The 19,872-nt window shown below is 26.7% G+C and overlaps 1 protein-coding gene across 1 annotated transcript; it reads right to left on the reverse strand.

Moving 5' to 3' along the window:
* Window positions 1–1,059: 1,059 nt before the first annotated feature.
* Window positions 1,060–6,412, reverse strand: LOC132951159 (vesicle-trafficking protein SEC22a-like). The gene is made up of 5 exons (XM_061022905.1): window positions 5,923–6,412; window positions 4,046–4,209; window positions 2,396–2,575; window positions 1,677–1,801; window positions 1,060–1,483 (listed from the first exon to the last, which is right to left on the reverse strand). The coding sequence occupies exons 1-5, from the start codon at window positions 6,111–6,113 to the stop codon at window positions 1,220–1,222; spliced, it is 924 nt and encodes a 307-aa protein (XP_060878888.1). The 5' UTR covers window positions 6,114–6,412; the 3' UTR covers window positions 1,060–1,219.
* Window positions 6,413–19,872: the final 13,460 nt, after the last annotated feature.

Here is a 19,872-nt window from a genome sequence, read left to right on the forward strand (position 1 = left end):
CATCATCCTATAAATATGATAACTGAAACACGTCATGTATTAGGTACCTAATTAAAATATATTTTTTTTTAAATGATAATTTAATAATGTTCTTTGTTAAAATATAAAAAAAATTGTTTGCTTTGTATGAAATACAAACCTATAGTAGATTAACGACTAAATATATAAAAATTTTATTACAAAAATAAATGAGTAATATCAAATGATATTTATCTTTTGAGTAAATAAAAAAACTATTTGTTTTGATTATAATTAATTACCTACTAAACAATAAATTATAAAAACAACATAGTTCAACTCTATAATAATCAATATCATTTTAATATTTTATTATAAAAATAAATTACACTCTCTTACCAAAAGACGCATTTATTGTCACAAATCAAACATTGATGTTATAAACTTTGAACTCAAATTAATTCAAAAGCATGTAAAACATGGAACTATCGATAAAAAAAAATCAATGAATTTATTATTGTAGAGCTTATGTTAATTTTAAACCATGGTAAAAATGAATTTGTTCATAACCATAATGATACAATATATTTGAGTTTTTCAATATTTATTAAAACATGTACGTTTTACTTGGTATATCTGTGACAGATACTTATAAACTTTTATTTACATATATATCTCGATTTTACAAATTGAAATCTAAAATAGATGTCTTAATAACAGTTATAAAAAAATATAATAAAATCTTAAATTAATTTTAAAACAAACATTTTTAAACCAATTTTAACCCTGTAGTTTATGATAAAAGTGATATAAATTTTCCACTTTCAAAATAAACCACAAGCAAGACTAGTTTAATAGTATTAGGTAAATAAATTATCAAATAAAAATCCCAATGGACTGAAATATTAAATCCGAGCACACATTGTGTACCTAATCAAATTCTATACACAGCATTGCGGAAATACCATATTCAATTACACTTATTCATAATTGTATATTGTTAATTATCTTGACACAAGATTTATAAATCTCTTTATAATTATTTTATCACAATAGAACAATAATAATTGTAAATAAATAATATATATCAACAAGCATAAATGAACCAGAAAAAAACTAGATTATAATATTTGTTTTATATTGTAATTTTTGTATAAAAGAAACATTTATTATACAATTTTTTGTTTGGTTAACAGAATAACAAATTATGTTTAATGCACAAATGTCATTATAAAATAAGATTTCAAATATTTATCTATGCTTAAATCTGATATTGTGGTAACTTAATGGCAATTTTCCGTCTAAGTATGCATGTATGTGTCAGTGTAGTAATGACATAAACTAAAATCACTTGCCATAGATCATCGTTGGAATACAGAAACCAATCTACACCTAATAGCACTAAGAACAGTGTCCACCCTTTCTTCCATCTATACATTTGCTTGTGCGTAAGAACATACATCTGAGCTAATCGGAAGAGAATACTACAAAAGTGAAGCCAACCAGTATCCAATGATTCATCTTCCTGAAACAGTACACAAGTTAATTTTTAATTGTGTTAAATTTGAAACTAGTGATTTGTGTGAAGATCAAATTTAAAAGGTCCCAAACTTGTCCATATAATTATTTTCTAGTAAAAACCTAATTAGTTGAATACATTTATACTTTTTTTTATTTATACTAGATAATCCATTATTATTATCATCAATACTTCATACCTCAGTTGTCCAACTCCTCCATGTATCCATTACTATGACAATACTATGAACAATTAAACATATAGTAAAAATTAAAGATGTTTTATCAATGAAAGATAAAGGTTCTAAAGTAGGCAGTGGTCCAACTGAAAAAAACAAAATAATAAAAATTTTAATTACATATTATTAGGTACCTATTGAATCTACTAAATTACTATCATGATACAATTCATTAACTATAGAAGTGCTATTGTATGTTCAATTTCACAGTTGTCTACTTTTATTTAAAATACAGTTCTACATATATAATAAATACAATAAAATAAATTTACTCATTTGAGCTAATAGATTGTGGTAAAGTAGAGAGTTACTTTCTAACAAAATGATAATTAATTAATTTAGTAATTTAATATTAAAAATGGAAGAAAAAAAACAGTTTATGTTTAAATGTTAAGAAACAAGAAAAACGTGAAAACGGACACATAGAATAGTATGACAACATTTAATACAAAAATACCTTGCACTGTAATGAAACCTATACAAAATTAATGGTTTTTTCAATGAATAAATCTGAATAAATCTTTAATTCCTTTGAAAATAAAACTTTTGATTAATTCAAATATAACTATATCATATTGAAAATAATAAACCAAATGTATTATATTATTTAAAAGTATGTTGTATTATTTTATATTATACCTATACCAATTTATATTTATTATTGCACTTTTGAAATTTACCTCGAACAGTTGGAGGAATAACTTGTGGTGTATGAATATTATTCTTAGAATTTTCTTCAACAATAAATACTTCTTGAGGTGGATCTAATGTGATATCACGAGTGATTTCAGCCAAATTTATCCTGGATGTCAGTTGTTGTGGTTTATTATACATTTGTTGAATAGGATGTATAGTAGTATCTAAATTATAATTATACATATTGTAAGGATATGATTTAATGTAAATACAGTCAAGTCTCGATAACTCAAATTTGAAATGTTTTAAGTTGTGTTTGGGATATTAAGTCTAATGTATTTTTATTCCCCTTGAGATTCGAGTTGTAGAGACTTGAATGTATATAGTATATTTTTTTTTTAATTGAAATAATATATTAATATCTGGATTCATGGGCACCCATATACATTTTTTCAGGGTGAGGGGGGGGGATTTCATATAGAATTCATTTTATTTAATTTTACACAACATTTTCCAGGAGGTGGTAAGTGACCCTTCTTGCGCCCGATTTCTTGATTTGATATTTTTATAGTTTAAGATCAATTTGTATTTATTTAGGTATTTAACTTTTTTGGTAATATATAAATAAAATGTTTGATAATTGAAGATAATTTAAAAATGTTATTGTATGTGGGACCATTGTGACTAAATTCAGATATATATAAAATTATATGCTATACTTCAAGGCTGCCCAATTTATTTTGGAAGTGGACTATAATTACATTTAGCTGGCTTATCTTATGAACCAGAATTGCAGCTTATACTTATGGTCGCTATTTTTACAATACTTCGAATAAAAATGTACTACCTAATCTCCACAATATAAGACGACCATCGACCGACAAACAGTCGCAACAATCTATAAACATAAAAATTAAAAATAGTGCCGACAAGCTTGTGACAAATAAACGCATACCTAACCGCGGGAAAATTCAAATAAGTTGACTGGCCATAGCGTGGCCAGCAGGCCTGGGTTTGGGCAGCCTTGCTATATACTTTGATCTATCTGGCAGAATGTTGCACTTAATGTAAACCGATTAAGTTTCTAAAATTATATATTTTTGATAGTGGTAATATAACTGTGATAATATCAAATTATTATCTAATTGGCATACAAAATAACAACCAAATTCATGAGTAAATGTTCATATAAAAGTAAAATGTTTATTTAAACAGACAAATCTGTTTTTGGCCTATGAGTTTTTCTGTTATATATGAATGTATTTTTTGTTAGTATTAGGTACTACATTAGTACACTACTACTTACAACTATTTTAATTATATTTTTAAAAAAACTGAATGTTAGTAAATTAATGTCCTAAAGTTTGTAAGTTTGGGAAAAGAATTTTACCAACAGATGGAAGCATATTTTACAAAGTTTGTAAAGATTTATAAGGCGGCTGAAATAAATTTACTGTGAGCAAAAAAAATTAATTTTGTGGAAAAACTATGATGTTATTTAATAATACAATTTCAAATACATATTATTTTATTGTATTGTATGTTTAAGCGACTTTTTCTAAACGTTTTAAGCATTAAAGTTAATGCCCTAATAATATGTAGAGGTACACACCTGTCTATTTTGCATGCATTAAATTATATAGGTACAATTTGAAACATTAAATATTTAAAACTAAATATTTTAAATATATTACCGAATTCAATAAGATTATAGGGTCTCAAAGCTTGTTCTACTTTAAAACGGTCATATTTTTTTGTAAACTCTCCAGCTAGTTCTTCTAAAAAGCTGTAGGCTAAGACTTGAGGATATGATGGAATGCACATTGCCATGCAAATTATATTTAAACATGGTAAAAAGCTAAAACAAAAAATTAAATGGGTAAACATTATAATATTTAAAATTGTTAATTTATTACATAGGTAATAAGTGTTAGGACATTGCTATAAAAAAAATAAAATAGTCATTAAGAGCATGTCACACCCGCATGTGTTGTCTCTGTCTAACAAATGTACAACATAGCAAAAACTATTTTTGCGGAACAACTTTTCTCGCACCATATTCGTTGTAGAACTACCAAATTTTCACAAAACGTTAAGAACTTTATTGGTGCAACAGCTTTTTTTTTTAATAGCACTATCCAATCATTGTATATAAGCAAATGAAAAAAACAAAAAAACAAATAACTTTTATTGTATTTATGTTATCTAAAATATAGGCACGCTGTTGCATAGATAATTTTTTACCCTTTATGTTCAGAAATTTTGGAGCCACTATTAAAAACACAGAAAGATAAAATTTGTCCCACGCAAAACAGTTTTTGCTATGTTGTACATTTGTAAGACAGAGACAATACATGCGGGGTGTGACGTCCTCTTTATATGTTTTAATAAAAATGAATAATATTAGTATTAAAAATAACATCAAATTAGAAGATTATAGCAATTTTTTTGTTAAAATATAATTTGTATTTTGTTAAATATGATGATAATAGTGAAAAATACTAATTTAATAGATATACCGGTGCTACTCTCATATGCGGACTACCGACATATTTCTGCTCTCGTATGCGGTCTACCTTGTAAGACGTAGATCGTCTAATACCTATATTGTAATAAGCCATGTTTATATTTTTATAATTATAATAATATATGTTTATTAGCTCAAATTTGAAAAATATAATGTAATAATAATAATATGTCTACATAAAATAAATGAAAAACCTCAATATAAAAATAATAAAAAATGTACAAATAAAAATCTTTTAGCATAATGCACACGATATACAAAACGGACACAAATATAAACCTAGTATAACACAATCAACGACCAATTCGTAACTAACAAACTTATTAAATTTGTTATAATGTCGCACAGTAATTGTAGGTAGGTTAGGTATATCAACAATTTTATCTTTTAATAACAATAAACATAGTTGGAAAATACAAGATATGACATACCTATATGGTTATATCAGAACATCTAATCTGACCAATTTTATTTTATCTTTTAGTGGATGTACGTGTTTATAATGCAGTTTACAAGTAATAATTTTTTTCTGCTACGATATGCGGTCTACATTTATGATGGTAGACTGCATGCATTTGTAGTCCGCATATGAGAGCAGCACCGATTTACCTATATAACTTTTTATTCAAACTTTGTATTACAATCAGTTTTAAAAAATAAATGGGATGGTAATAAAATTAATTAGGAAAACATATTATATATTATAATCTATTAGATATAATTCTTATTCTTAAACTTATAAAATACCTATTTAGGTAGGTAGTATTATTATTTTTATAATTATAAAATAATAAAAATATTTATGGGTATTTTACCCATTTATGTGTATTAGTTTTAAATTATTAATATAGGTGTTAACGGTCATTATTTAATACTTGTTTAAGCATTCAATTTAGATAATATTTTAGAATATACATTTTGAAAAATATATATTTTAGGAAATAGGTAGTAGTATTAAACCTATATGCTTTCTTAATTTTTAAATTAGTACAAAGTAATAATAGTGATAACATCATTCAATTATTTAAATAAACATGTACATACTAGTAGGTTTTGTCGTTGGTGCGAAGGAAACATTTATTTTTGGGTAAATCAGTTTTTTTTAGAACACTCTTTACAATCTTGTTAATTAGTTTCAAATCAATGGCGCTCTCGCCATTACTACAGTGGTAATTGGTAGTGGACGTCAGTGGTAGGATGTCCCGGCTTCTTAAAATTAAAGCATATAAAATCATATCCCAAAGTTGATGCACAAACGATTTCACGCTTAAAACAAATTCATAATTAATTGACAACAGAAATATTTATTACTATAGGACTTAGGTATATTATATATATTTTAACGGTAATATTGAGCACTGTAATTCAAGACTAAAAATTATTAGTAAAACTAATAACTTATAACATTTGGTATTTAATGAAGAATTTATATTTTATTATTTTATACTCAATGGCAATGACTAATTTACTAATAAATAATAATAATTCATAAGGCTAATTCATAAGCAATTATATTTTAGTTATATTATTATTATTAAAGTTTTCGTGGCTATTATCAGTTAATCTTATCAAACTGTTATCATTTCACCGACTCAGTCTTACCATGTCTTTAGATCATAATATAGTATATACGGCTTGATAATATGTTATTGTTAGGTAATAAACTACGTAAAACTTAATTGTAGGTTTTACGTGGTTTATTAACAATAAAAAAAAAAAGTAAGTAAGATAGGTAAATTCTGACTTTACCAACACGTTAAGCATAAGAATATCAACATTTCAAAAAAAAAAATTCAAAAGAATTTAAATTTATAGTAATCGAGCATTTTGAAGTTTTTTGACTATAACATCCAAATTAAGTTTGAGAGATTGTTTTTAAAGTTCTATCAAATTAAGCATGCAAAAACACATTTTGAAAAAAAAAACTTTTGGTAGCAAAACTGCATTTATAACAAACTTTTTTTTTTTTTATTGATCGAAAAGAAATAAAATACATAAATTATTATTGAAGATAAAATTTTTGATTATCTATTTCCTTTAAGCAAAGCTTGTGTTGGAGATAGAGAGTAATTAATTTTATAATATAATTATTATAATTATTAATACAAAGAAATTAAACTAAATTAAAATTTTAAAGATTCAAAGTAAGATTCTAAATACATAGAAAACTAAATAAACAAATATTAATGTAATATTTTTAAGAAATTGTACGTGATAAAAAGAAAACTATAAAAATAACATTATATTCAAACATGCACGAATAAAACAAACATAGATTAAAATTATTTACATAGCTTAAAATATAAAAAGAATTTGATTTAAGGTAAATTGGACAAAAACTATTCATTAATTTTTTTTTTTTTTTTTTGTTTTTATAGTAAAGTAATTTATGTTTTATATCATAATCCAATGAATTGAATGTAGTAGGCCCAGGTAGTCTATACATTTTTGACCACACGTTGTTTTTACATACTTTACTAATGCATCTAATGCCCTGTGTTGTCTTTTAATTTTATATAACTCTGTATTTAACCATGTATTTCTGTTAGTATCTAACCAAAGTATCACAATTTTTTTGTAAACCGACCTAATAGGCAGAGCCTTAAACTCTTTATAATTTTGATTCGTTGAGCCTACCATAGTTTTTGTATCTAAACAGATTCTTATTATTTTGTTTTGTTGAAATTGAAATGGCTAATGGATTTACATAAATTTCGGACAATCCACCCCACACTAAACATCCATATTGAAACACTGATCGATATAGAGCTAAATATATACTACGCAAACGCAATATATTTACAGGCAAGATATTTTTTGGTTTATAAAATTTGTGGAGTGAAGAACGTAGCCTCATTACGATATTATTAATATGTAAATTCCACTTAAAGTTACTGTCAAATGTGATACCTAGATATCTGGTAGAATGGAGTGACTGGACCCTTGAAATTTTTTTACACATATCATCATTACATCCAGTGACATTTTTACAACAATGTACTGTTAGTTCCTTAAAAGGAATAACCGAATTGTAAATACTGAATGTCATAAAATAGGTTTTTTTTATATTCAAGTTAAAAAGATTTACTACTTTTTTGAGCTCAGATATTGCTTAAGTTGTACAGAAGGCCACGAACTATCTGTAAAGAGTAGACAAGTGTCATCTGCATATGTTACAATTTTACAATCTATATTTATATTGCATATACAGTTAATATATACAATGAAAAATAAAGGACCAAGAACACTATACCTTGTGGAATTCCGCATATGATTTTCCTTTTTTGACCTAATGACTAATGTTTTGTTTATTTTAACTATTTGTTGCCTATCTTTTAGATAATTTCTAAACCAATTTAAACTAGTTATTTTGATGCCAAAACTAGGAAGTGTCTTTATTAGTTCTTCGTTAAGGCGGGGTACCTAGCAAAAGTGAATTTATGCCGCATTTTCTACTAGCATTGCTACATTATATTGAGAATTGATGATACTGGCATACTGCATTTAATTTATTACATGGGTAGTATAGACGTATAGTAGGTATATAAATATAATATTATAATAGACAATAGTTCATACTTCATAATATGTGTGTGGGCATCGCATAATGATAGATTGATAGGATGAAAAGCATATTGTAGTTATAAGAAAACTGTCAAAAATAATTTGTGTAAGTATCACAAAATTATCAGCTTTTTTGAATTGCTGGAATAATTTAAAATGTTCAATTAATTTAGTAAGTACCTAACAAAGACAGAACAATTTATTTTCCCGACAATTTAATGTTTGTAGTTAGATACTGGTTTCGTCAGTAGCAAGGCATTATATACCTACTATACAATACAAGTAATACAAGTTACAACAGCGTATATAAAATGCCTACATATGTTTTTACAGGCTAATTTTTTGAAATTATACATTTATATATTATTATTCTATTTTAGTATGCTATTAGTTATAAGTTAATAGGTACTTAAGTACTTTAGTAGTTTAGTTGTTTAGTACTATAATACTTCTATACTTGTATTTTATCAGCACCTTAAATATAGTTTATAGTGACTTAGTTATAACATTAATTTTTAAAAAACATGTATTGAATGGCTTTCTGATGATCTGATGGTTAGTCAAAATTCAAAATGCATACGAAAAATTATTCTAAGCTAAATAATTTTTGGTATACACAAAAATGATATTTTCGAGATTTTTCTCATAAAAACGAATTCAAATACCAGCTCATCCAGCGTAATCCACTGTTAAGTGTTAATTCTTATATTAGTTGTATATTTAAATTTTAAATCTAGCTATTAAAGTTAGTAGTGATGGCTGTTATTTTTCCTTTGACAGTTGCCAGTCCACATAGAAACAACCACCCATGACTGAGCTTTGAACAGCCGACAATGCACATCGGGCATCGGCACCGAGCCCGGATTAAAGAGGGCAAGAGGGCCACATCCCCGGGGCACACGTATGTAAAGGGCTCATAGTCTTCTCGGCTTAAAATTACATTGAGTGGTAATTTGTAATTTTATAGTGCCTACATATTACAGGCGTTGTGTCTTGCCACCAGCCTATCATGTTTACGGTGTTAACCACTACCGGCATGGTAAATGGGAGCATATGGCCAGGTTTGTGTGTGTACTGATATATTTTGTTATCACTGTATTTAAAAATAAAATTATTGGGAAAATGATTTTGCGCATTATTATCGGTGCGATACTGGCCATGATATATTGGATACGGGTTAGATTTATTTGCTCCCAAATAAGTAATAGATACAAAGATGAAAAGAAAAGAAAAATCATAAAAAAATTTTCTGATGGTAACAATAATACTTAGTGGTAATAATAAATTTACTTAACTAGTAAACTAGTAATTTCCTTTCCTCCGTACTTGGTTGTTCTTCATATGATAATTGTATTATAGATGTGATCGTGACTATATAAATACCGCTGTTTGCCTAGGGTCTTCCTCCCCTTAATCCTGGCTTGATCATCAGAATTACGAGCTAAAAACTATCCAGTGTTGGGGGTAAATTACTTTCGATAAAATACTCAATTACGTTATTCATTACATTAAATATTTTTATTTAAATTACATTCCCGTTACCCGAAATTATTTTTATCACGTTATGTTATTTTTTCATTCAAAAAGTAATGCGTAACAAACAGTTACTTTTTCAAAATTTAACGATACATTCAGTCCATAACGAATATAATAAGTAGTAGGTATACTATTAATTATTATATATTAATTGTATATTTGTATAGTAGTATATGTAAGACATTGATTATGTAGGTAGGTATATACTGATAATGGATGAATGTAATACACATGAATAAAATGCGTAAAATTCCTGCATCTTTTATAATATTCATCATTATTATCTAAAACTTTCAGAATAGTAAATACCTACATTTTAAAGATTTAATTAATTTTTCTCGAATATCCAACCCTTAGTTGATGTCATGCACTCTAGTACTCTACATTCATAACTTATTTTAATAACGTGGAAAATAACACGTTACTCCATGGAAATTACTTTTAAAAGAAATTTTGTTACAATTGCGTTAATTTAAATAAAATATAATGAAATGACTACAGCGTTACTATGGTTACTACAATAGTAATTTCGTTACAGTAATTTGTAATTTTCGTTACGTTACCACCCAACACTGCAACTACCAACTAAGTTCATGATCAGACTTTCAGAACAATAGATCGTGAAATAACAAAGATATATAAATTATAAAATATCTACCTTATGAGTTATAAATAATTATATGATTTCAACCAATAAAATAAAGTGGTGGTTGAAATGTCTGGTGCAGCACAGGCTGCAAAGGCTGCACCCGTAGGACCGCCTATGGCACTGTCGTCTTACTCCACTCAGCCACTCCGTTCCCCATAATATAATACAATAATATGTATTCTCGAGTGTACGAGAAATATTGTTGTAGTATTCATCTCACGTATTAGTTATCATCATATGCTCAGATATGAGTAGTCATATGTCATAGACAGAGATGATTTATTAACACCTTGTTTCCATGTATGATGGCCAGTTATTGAAAATGCCTTAAACGGTTTACATAAGAGTAAAGAGTAATTATTTAATCGGAATTATAGTTTGTAAATGGACTGATGAAACCACTACGCTGATTAGATCCCATGTTTTTTAGGAATAAAATATAATAATTCATTAAAAAAAAAAAAAAATAGTAATTAATACCTGATTTGATAAAGAACTGGTGGTGTACGTATATCCTTCAGCTTGTCATTTACGACATTCTTTTAGTCCTTTTCCTGGCTTACGCAAGCGGGCAAGACGTTGAGTGAATGTCAATAATGAAAGATTGCGTCTTAATACAAGTACGACTAATGACTAAATTACTTTAATTATACTGTTTTTATTACACAGCAAAAAAAGATCTGATATTACAAATATATGAAAGTATAATAATAATGATAAGAATAATATATATAATATTATATATCATTATTGTGAAGTAATTAGGTATAGACTAAAGATTGTATATTATAGTGTTTACCTTAGTACCTAGGGACTAAATAATCTTATCTATTTATAATATGAAAGACAAAAAATGTTTGCGTCTGACTTTATGCACTCGTAAACCATTCATCTGATTGTGATGAAATTTGGTACGATACATTAGACCTTGTAAGAGAAGATAGACATTTTATTTCGAAAATAGATAAAAAAGAGGTCCATCCCGGAATTGTTCTCAAACAATAATTTTGAGATTATTATTTTTTTTTTTTTTATAAATGGTTGCTATAGGTTTTAATAATAATAATTATTATTATTAATGCGATAAGCCTGTGTATTTTAGTACAGAAATGATTTGAGTTCAAACCACGGTCCGGTGGACCAATTTTTTTTTGCATTTTTTGATACTTTAGAGTTAAACTATACACTTAGGTTCGCATCACTCGGGGTCCGCGATCTACAGCAAGTATATTGCCTACCTGATAATATAATACAGATATACTGCTCGCATAATCACAAAAACCCAGCAATGGTATTGCTGTGTCCAGCTATAGTATACAGCTACTAGTTAGTACCTACTATATTATAATAATCTACTACATTTTATTGAGTTCATCACCATTCACCAAATTACACCAATAACTAATACCTAAGTAATGTAATGATGTACCTACCTAGTAATCTAGAATAAAAATCAATCTTTGCTTAGCGAGCTACAATCGAGTCTATCGCACTCATGGTTTTTAAAATTGGTACTTATGTAATCTTATAATGATGTGCACCTCGAAGAAAATATTTTACATTTTAAATTTTAAAGAGTCTCACAAAGGGATTTGTTGCCTGACGAAAAACAAATTTTTTTTTTGTTTGTATAGGGCTGTCTTTGGTGACAGAAAATAACAGTTATTATAATTGGATAAATAGGTATGTCATTTTAGACCTTTATTTTATATTTAGCCAAATAATTGTTAAAAATATGTGTAGGTATATAGCTTACATTTATGTATTTAACGGAGTTTGAGACAAAAATTAACTGTCATAGTGGCATTATTATTAATTTGTCACATGCTGGATCAGTTATAATTAATAAATATAATACCTGACCCTACTATTCTATTATATAAAATAAAAGGCATAACACCACGGATGAGTGGATGGCCCTTATACGAATCCACAGTTTTCGATCGATTTTCATAAAATGTTCGTTAATTAATTCAGCAAGATATTAATTCTTATGATTGGATATAGTTTTAGAACTATAACTTATATTTGGTCGATACAACGCAAATAATGGTGTTACAAATCTATGCAGTTTACATTTAACGGAGTTTCATCCACGAACATTTAAATTGTCACGGCAACGACGTGCAGGATCAGCTGTATTATAGTTACAATTAATATTCCATAGATAAATAAAACAAATTATTTCTTTTTAAGATTTTAACCCCAATTTTCAGGATAAGTAATGTTAACTATCTCCAAGGGATTTTAATTCTCAACTTAAATACTATAGGTAGAGACTAAACTGACTAGTTATATCTACAGAATAAGTATCTATGCAGGTATTTAATTTATCATAAGTAATGAAAGTACTGCATGTATTGTGTAGTGTACTAGTGTGTATACCCTAACATGGGTCATGGTTTGTTGATTAACAAATTTGAGCGATAGTATAGATGTACATTTTAGATTCTAATAGAGCGAGGAAGCTAGTGGTTTTACAATGGTGTTTATTTTTTTTTTTTATATCCTGTAGTATAGGTACAACATTTTTACCAGAAGGAGTGCTTCGATTTCAACATATAGTACCTTATCTTTTAGCAAATTGGATCAAGATGGTACTTTAAAGAGATAATTTTTCGATTTTATCAATAGTTATTATTTAATGCCACGGGAAAAACCACCGAAAAATTACGAAAAACCGCTAAAAATTATAAAATAAAATATCGCTATAAAATATCCAGACTGACAAACCGTCTCTGCTCAGAATCATTTTTCTTATACAATGATATTATATCATTGAATTCAAGTTTAATACAATCCATTATACAATGACCCACTTGTAACCTACTGTACAGCAGAGCAACATCCACTTACCCGCTTTTTTATAAATATATGGTATAGTTGTTAATAGACAATAGTTAGGTTAGTGCTAGTGGCAATAGTGATTTAAATGGACATAAATATATATTTTAAGTAATAATATTACAATATGTACATTATAGTACATGATACATTATACCGGTACCTATGACGGACATATTATCATTTTGTATGCATGGCTCTTGCATTACAGTTGTGTTAATAATACTCGATAGTTGACAGTCGATATTATGTTATATAGGTAGGATACGTCATACAAATGTTTTTAATTTACGCGTCAATATTTTTACGAACGATTAAAAACTTTAATGTTCAAATACAAGCATATTAATAATCATGTTTGTAAAAGACATGAGCTGCAGTAAATATCTGTAACATTGATTAAATATATAGACAATAATTTATACAGTATAATATACCTACATAATAAAATAATATATTAGTATCTTGTATCTTAGACCTTAGTACATAATATTTTAATCAATGTTTGTACTAAACAAGAACCGTAAATGGTAAATAGACTAATTTCTTGTGATATTATTGTCGCACTGTATAGTATATTTATTTATACACACATGTAACATAACTATAACCAACGTCGAGTATCGACATTCGACATATTTGAGGGAATATAGAGAAGTGCATTGTCATAATTAAACATCTATATGGACTAAACTATACATCTGGTTACCAATTTACCATACATATAACACACAATATCAGCTGGTATATTAATATTATATAGTATAAACATATTATTTTATTGTATATATTATTATGTTTACTGTGAATTATAATATGGACTGTTTTTAATTCAGTCTTGAAGGAAACACTTAGAACTTGGATAGTGGTTCTGAGGCTATCGTGAATCTACATATTTGATCTATAATATATTTGAAAGTGTCGCCAACAAGTCAATTCTTTTCAGTGTAATTAACTATTAGTAGCAGGGACGTTATTTGAGTGAGCAGACAGCGGAATTTGCCACACCCTAAAATATTTTGTTATGGTCAAATTTGTGGTGCAGGCTAATTGTAGCACGTTTAGAATTATGGGCCCATCATCGTAAAGCGTTGACATTATACGAGCGGCGTAGCAAAGAATATTATAAAAATGAAACTTCTGATTGATATCAGTACCTATATACTATAATATTACAATAAACATAGATTTACTTTAAGAGTTTAATTGTTTATTTGACTCGGTTATACTTATATATATATGATTTACGGACTGAGCAATAGGGAAAAATAGCAGGTATTACCATTTACAATGAAAATGCATAATTTTTCTATTTTTTTTTTTGTTTTGTAAATTTTTTTTTATTCAGACTTCAATTGTTAACATAAAATTATAAGCTATATCTCGACAGTTACCATGAACATAAATATTATACAATTTAAAAAAAGCAAAGAAAATAAAACAGGTAAAACTCACACTATTAAATTTTTAGACCTGTCGGCTGCCTGTAGTTTAAAAATAATAATTTTTACTATAGATATGGGCATAATAATGAGTATCATGCAGAGTAATTTAAAATATGAATTGTAATATTAATAAACAATAGTATACATTTAATTATTTAAATGTTAAGAGTTATATAAAATTATTGAAATTTGTATGATCGGAATATGTGTGAAAAAGCACTTGTTTTATAAATGTATGAACGCAAACGGTAAATCTCATCAGTACCTATATACGCGATAGGTTTATAATCACAACAATTAATAACATTATTTTTTTAAATATTATACAAATTTTCTTTAAAATCTAAAACTGGAGAAAAATGCCTGCACTTTGCACAAAAACTACAAAAAAGATCTAAAATATGAAAAAATGAAGTAAAAATGACATTAAAACAAAAAATGCAAAAAAAAAGGTGGGTAAGTGGATGTTGCTCTGCTGTACAGTGTACAGTAGGTTACAAGTGAGTCACTGTAATGGATGGTGTTAAATTTGAATTTAATAATATAATATCATTGTATAAGAAAAACGATTCTGAGCGAAATCGGTCAGTCAGCCTATGATATTACCAAGTATATTTGATGATATTATTGTGAATAAAGTAATTTATATATAACCTATTTACGTGGAGCCTTGTTTTAAATTTTCCATCCTTAGCTATGAAAGTTGAACATTTTATAAATTTTTAACTACAAAATAATTATTAAACTTTAAATTTGATAAATTGTGTCAACATTTGAATTTTAAATGCTTATAAAAAAAAATTGTGCCTATGTATTTTTAATATTTTTCAACTGCTATTGTAACAATATATCAGGAGCCTTGCATTACATTTAACCGCTTTTTTACACAACAAATAAAACTTAATTGAAATTCATAGAAAAAAAATTAAAAAAATTGAAAACTGACAATGTTCGTAAACAGCTTAAAAAGAGCCAAATTACTTTCAAAATTTTATCGTGTATAGAAAATGCTAATATAAACATTCGATGAAATTTTCAAGTATCTACAGTCATTCGTTTTTTAATTACAACAAAATAAGAAAATCGTTACATGGGACATCGAGTCAATATCAAATGTTGTAAAAATATGAATTTCAAACGCTCATAAAAATTTAATTTGACTTTCTTGTAGACATTTTTTTTTTTTGATAAAAGTAGACAAACTTTTATGGATGATCTTGTATGACATTTTCAAATCTTAGATTTAAAAATAAAAATTTTTATTAATTCTCAATTCAAAACAATTTGCTAATTTTCGTGATTTTTCCGTATTTTGTCATGATTTAAACTTTAAATGCTTATAAATAAAATCTATGACTAAGGATTTTTAATATTTTTCAAATATCATTGTAACAATATAGTAGGAGCCTTGTATTAAATTTTCAAGTTTTTTTACCCAACAAATAATGTTTTATTGACACCCATAGAAAAAAATACTAATACAATTGGAAACTGAAAAGGTTCCTAAACAGTTGTTCAAAACAAATCAAAATATTTTAAAAATGTTATTGTGTATAGAAAATGCAAATATAAACAACCAGTGAAAATTTCATGTATATACGTTCACCATTTAGAGTACACCAAAAACCAAAATCATTTTTGTCAAAAATCTAAAAATTCCCGTTTTTCCTTAATTTTTATGTTGTTTTTCCCGGCGCTTTTGAAAATTATTGGGAATTTTAAATGTTGACCTTCCGAATGTACCAACTAGATTCTCTTTCCCATCAAACAAGATACTGTTGAAGAAAATCGAAGCAGTTTTACTAACCCAAACGGTGGTGATAGACACAAAAATAAAAAAAAACACAAATCTTTGTAAAATACTAAAATCAAAACATTCATCGCTCCGCTCAGAATCTAAAATATATTTTTGTTTACTTGAAAATAATATTTCCCCATAAAATATAAGTAGGTATAGATAATACATTATTTCAATTTGCACTTTAAGCATTTAATTTTTTACTCTTCAATTGATTTATGACAATTAACAAAATATAAGACATAAATTAATATTATTTAAATTATTTTTTCCGATATATAGTACCTAACCATAAACATTAAGCCATGAATAGATTGTTGATAAAGTAATAATGAATATTAATTACTCATGTATTATTATACAACTAAACACTACGTGTAAATTGTATTATTAGAAATATAAAAAAATAATTACATTGAGATTAATTAAGTACCGCTACTATTAAGTATTAATTATATTTTTAAATATATGAACTATAGTCAATAAGTATAGTTTATGTACTTACCAATGTTATTTTTATCTGCTATAGGTTTATCGTCAAATTGTTCGTAAAATATTTTACTTATATTTTCCCAGGCCTTTGCCTTGGCATTTCTCTGGCTATATTTAGCAGTTTGAGTGTTCCATATCGCATTCTCATTTTCAATAGCACTTATAAATAATTCAGTTTCAATACATTCGTTTCTGGAGTCCATAGTTGGTGAGGAAATTAAAAAAAGAAAAGAAACAATTTTTATTTGTATTTTCGTAGTAAAACAGTTAGCAATTAGCATTAGTTGAAATTTGACAGTCATGATTTTCTCCATATTTTTTTGTCAATTATACCAACCCCACTGATTGAAATTAAACATTTTTTGCACAAATTATAAGATAGTGTTGGTAAACCGAGAAGCACGTTTGTCTTCCCGTGGAAACATCCTAACTATCTGAAATTGATTGCTATCGAACGCGCGTTTAAAAAAAAACACGGGTAGAGGCAAGACCTCGCGTAAGATGTGCGTTAAAAACTCACGCGCGTTTAAATGGGTACCTACGCTTGTATTTCTCCCAATGCATTTCATACATGTGCTTTCGCGCGTTTAAAAACACTCGTGGAAAAGGGCACTAAATGTGATTACAATTGTTTCAAATAATAATATATAGAGGATACAATTTACAATTTCCTTTATTACATAATATTATGTACTTACTCAATATGTTTGTATTTTTAGATTTATTGGTTATATTACTTATATTGGTTTTGATTTTAAAATATTTTATTCATAAAAGAAAGACCTATATTGCGCCTATCGTATGTAAAATATAATATAATAACAAAAAGGGAATAAACGTTGATATTAAAATTGTACCTTCGACAAAACTAATATTTCCTATATTATAATGTAATCTTGTATTAAATTTTCAAGCCTTTTTACCCAACAAATAAAGTTTTATTGACATTCATAGAAAAAAAGACTAATCAAACTGAAAACTAGAAAATGTTTCTAAACAGTTCAAAACAATTGAAAATGTTTTGAAAATTTTATCGTATATAGAAAATGCAAATATTAACAACCAGTGAAAAATTAATGTATATACCTACGTTCATTTGTTTTAAAGTTACACCAAAAACTAAAATTCGATTTTGCGTTAAAATTCCTGCTTTTTCTTAATTTTCATTTTGTTTTTCCGGGCGCTTTTGAAAACTATTGGGAATTTTAAATTTTGACCTCCCAAAAGTACCAACTAGATTCACTTTTCTATTGAACAAGATACTGAAGTTCGAAGAAAATCGAAGCATTATTTCGACTACTAATTGTGTGAACAGACACAAAAAAAAAACACATATCATTGTAAAATCAATACATTCATCGCTCCGCTCAGAATCTAAAAATACAAAATACAATTAATATTCTGAATCAAGGAAGCATGAAACAAATTTTTAACTAAAATAATATTTTAAAGGATCAAAAGAAAAAAAATTCAAAATTCATTACCATCCTAACTCTAATAATTATATTATTGGCTGAAAAATCATTAATAATAGAGAGGTTGATGCATGCAAGAGTGGAAAAAATTATCTTTAATTTAGGTTGTATCATAGCCCATACTCTTATTGTGCCTTATTGTGTACAGATTGTGTATTTTATTAATAATAAAAAAAAAAATTTAGGTTATATGGTGATTGGTGGGATAAAGATGGACAATTTATAAAAATAATACACGAATTAACGGAGAACATATTATTGCGGAATATATTTATATTATATAAATTATCAATGTATATAATGGATGATGGTATTAAATTTGAATTAAATGATATAATATCATTGTATACAAAAAACGATTATGAGTGGAGACGGTTTGTCAGTGTGGATATTTTATATTATATTAATTATATTGTTATTACTTATTATTAATACAGTAGCCGGTTAGTTAAATTAATATTGTAAAATTACAGCAAAATAACTAAAATCGTTATTCTTGGTTGCTTATACCTATGTAATTTTGCCCAAATTTGAACATAAAAATACTATAAGAAAAACTGTGTTTTTACATTTTTGCGATTATTGGGTTATAGAGTAACCTACATCTACTGTTTTAACTATATATCAGGCCTTGTATTAAGTTTTAAAGCTTTTTGACCCCACGAATAAAATTTTATTGACTTTTAAAAAAAACAAAAAAAAAAATTATAAACTGAGTACGTCCCTAAACAGGTCAAAACAAGTCAAAATATATTGAACATTTTATCGTGTATATAAAATGGTAGCAGATAAACAGCTAAATAGCTAATATAAACATTTAGTGAAAATTTCATCTATTTACACTGATTTGTTTTAGAGTTACACCATAAATAAAAATCGATTTTGTGTAAAAATTCCCGTTTTTCCTTAATTTGTATTTTGTTTTACACTGCACTTTCGAAAAATTTGGGAGTTTTAAATGTTGACCTACCGAATAACTAGATTCACATTCCTATCAAACAAGACACTGTTGAAGAAAATCGAAGCAGTTTTACTACCCCAAACGGTGATAACAGACACAAAAATAAAATTGAAAAATAACACACATCATTATTGTATAATCATTAATCAATACATTCATTGCTCCACTCATAATAGGCATTTACTCACTTTGTTATTAATTATGTATTTATGTATATTCAAAAATATTTT

This window comes from Metopolophium dirhodum, chromosome 8 (assembly GCF_019925205.1).
Source record: "Metopolophium dirhodum isolate CAU chromosome 8, ASM1992520v1, whole genome shotgun sequence".
NCBI lineage: Eukaryota > Metazoa > Arthropoda > Insecta > Hemiptera > Aphididae > Metopolophium > Metopolophium dirhodum.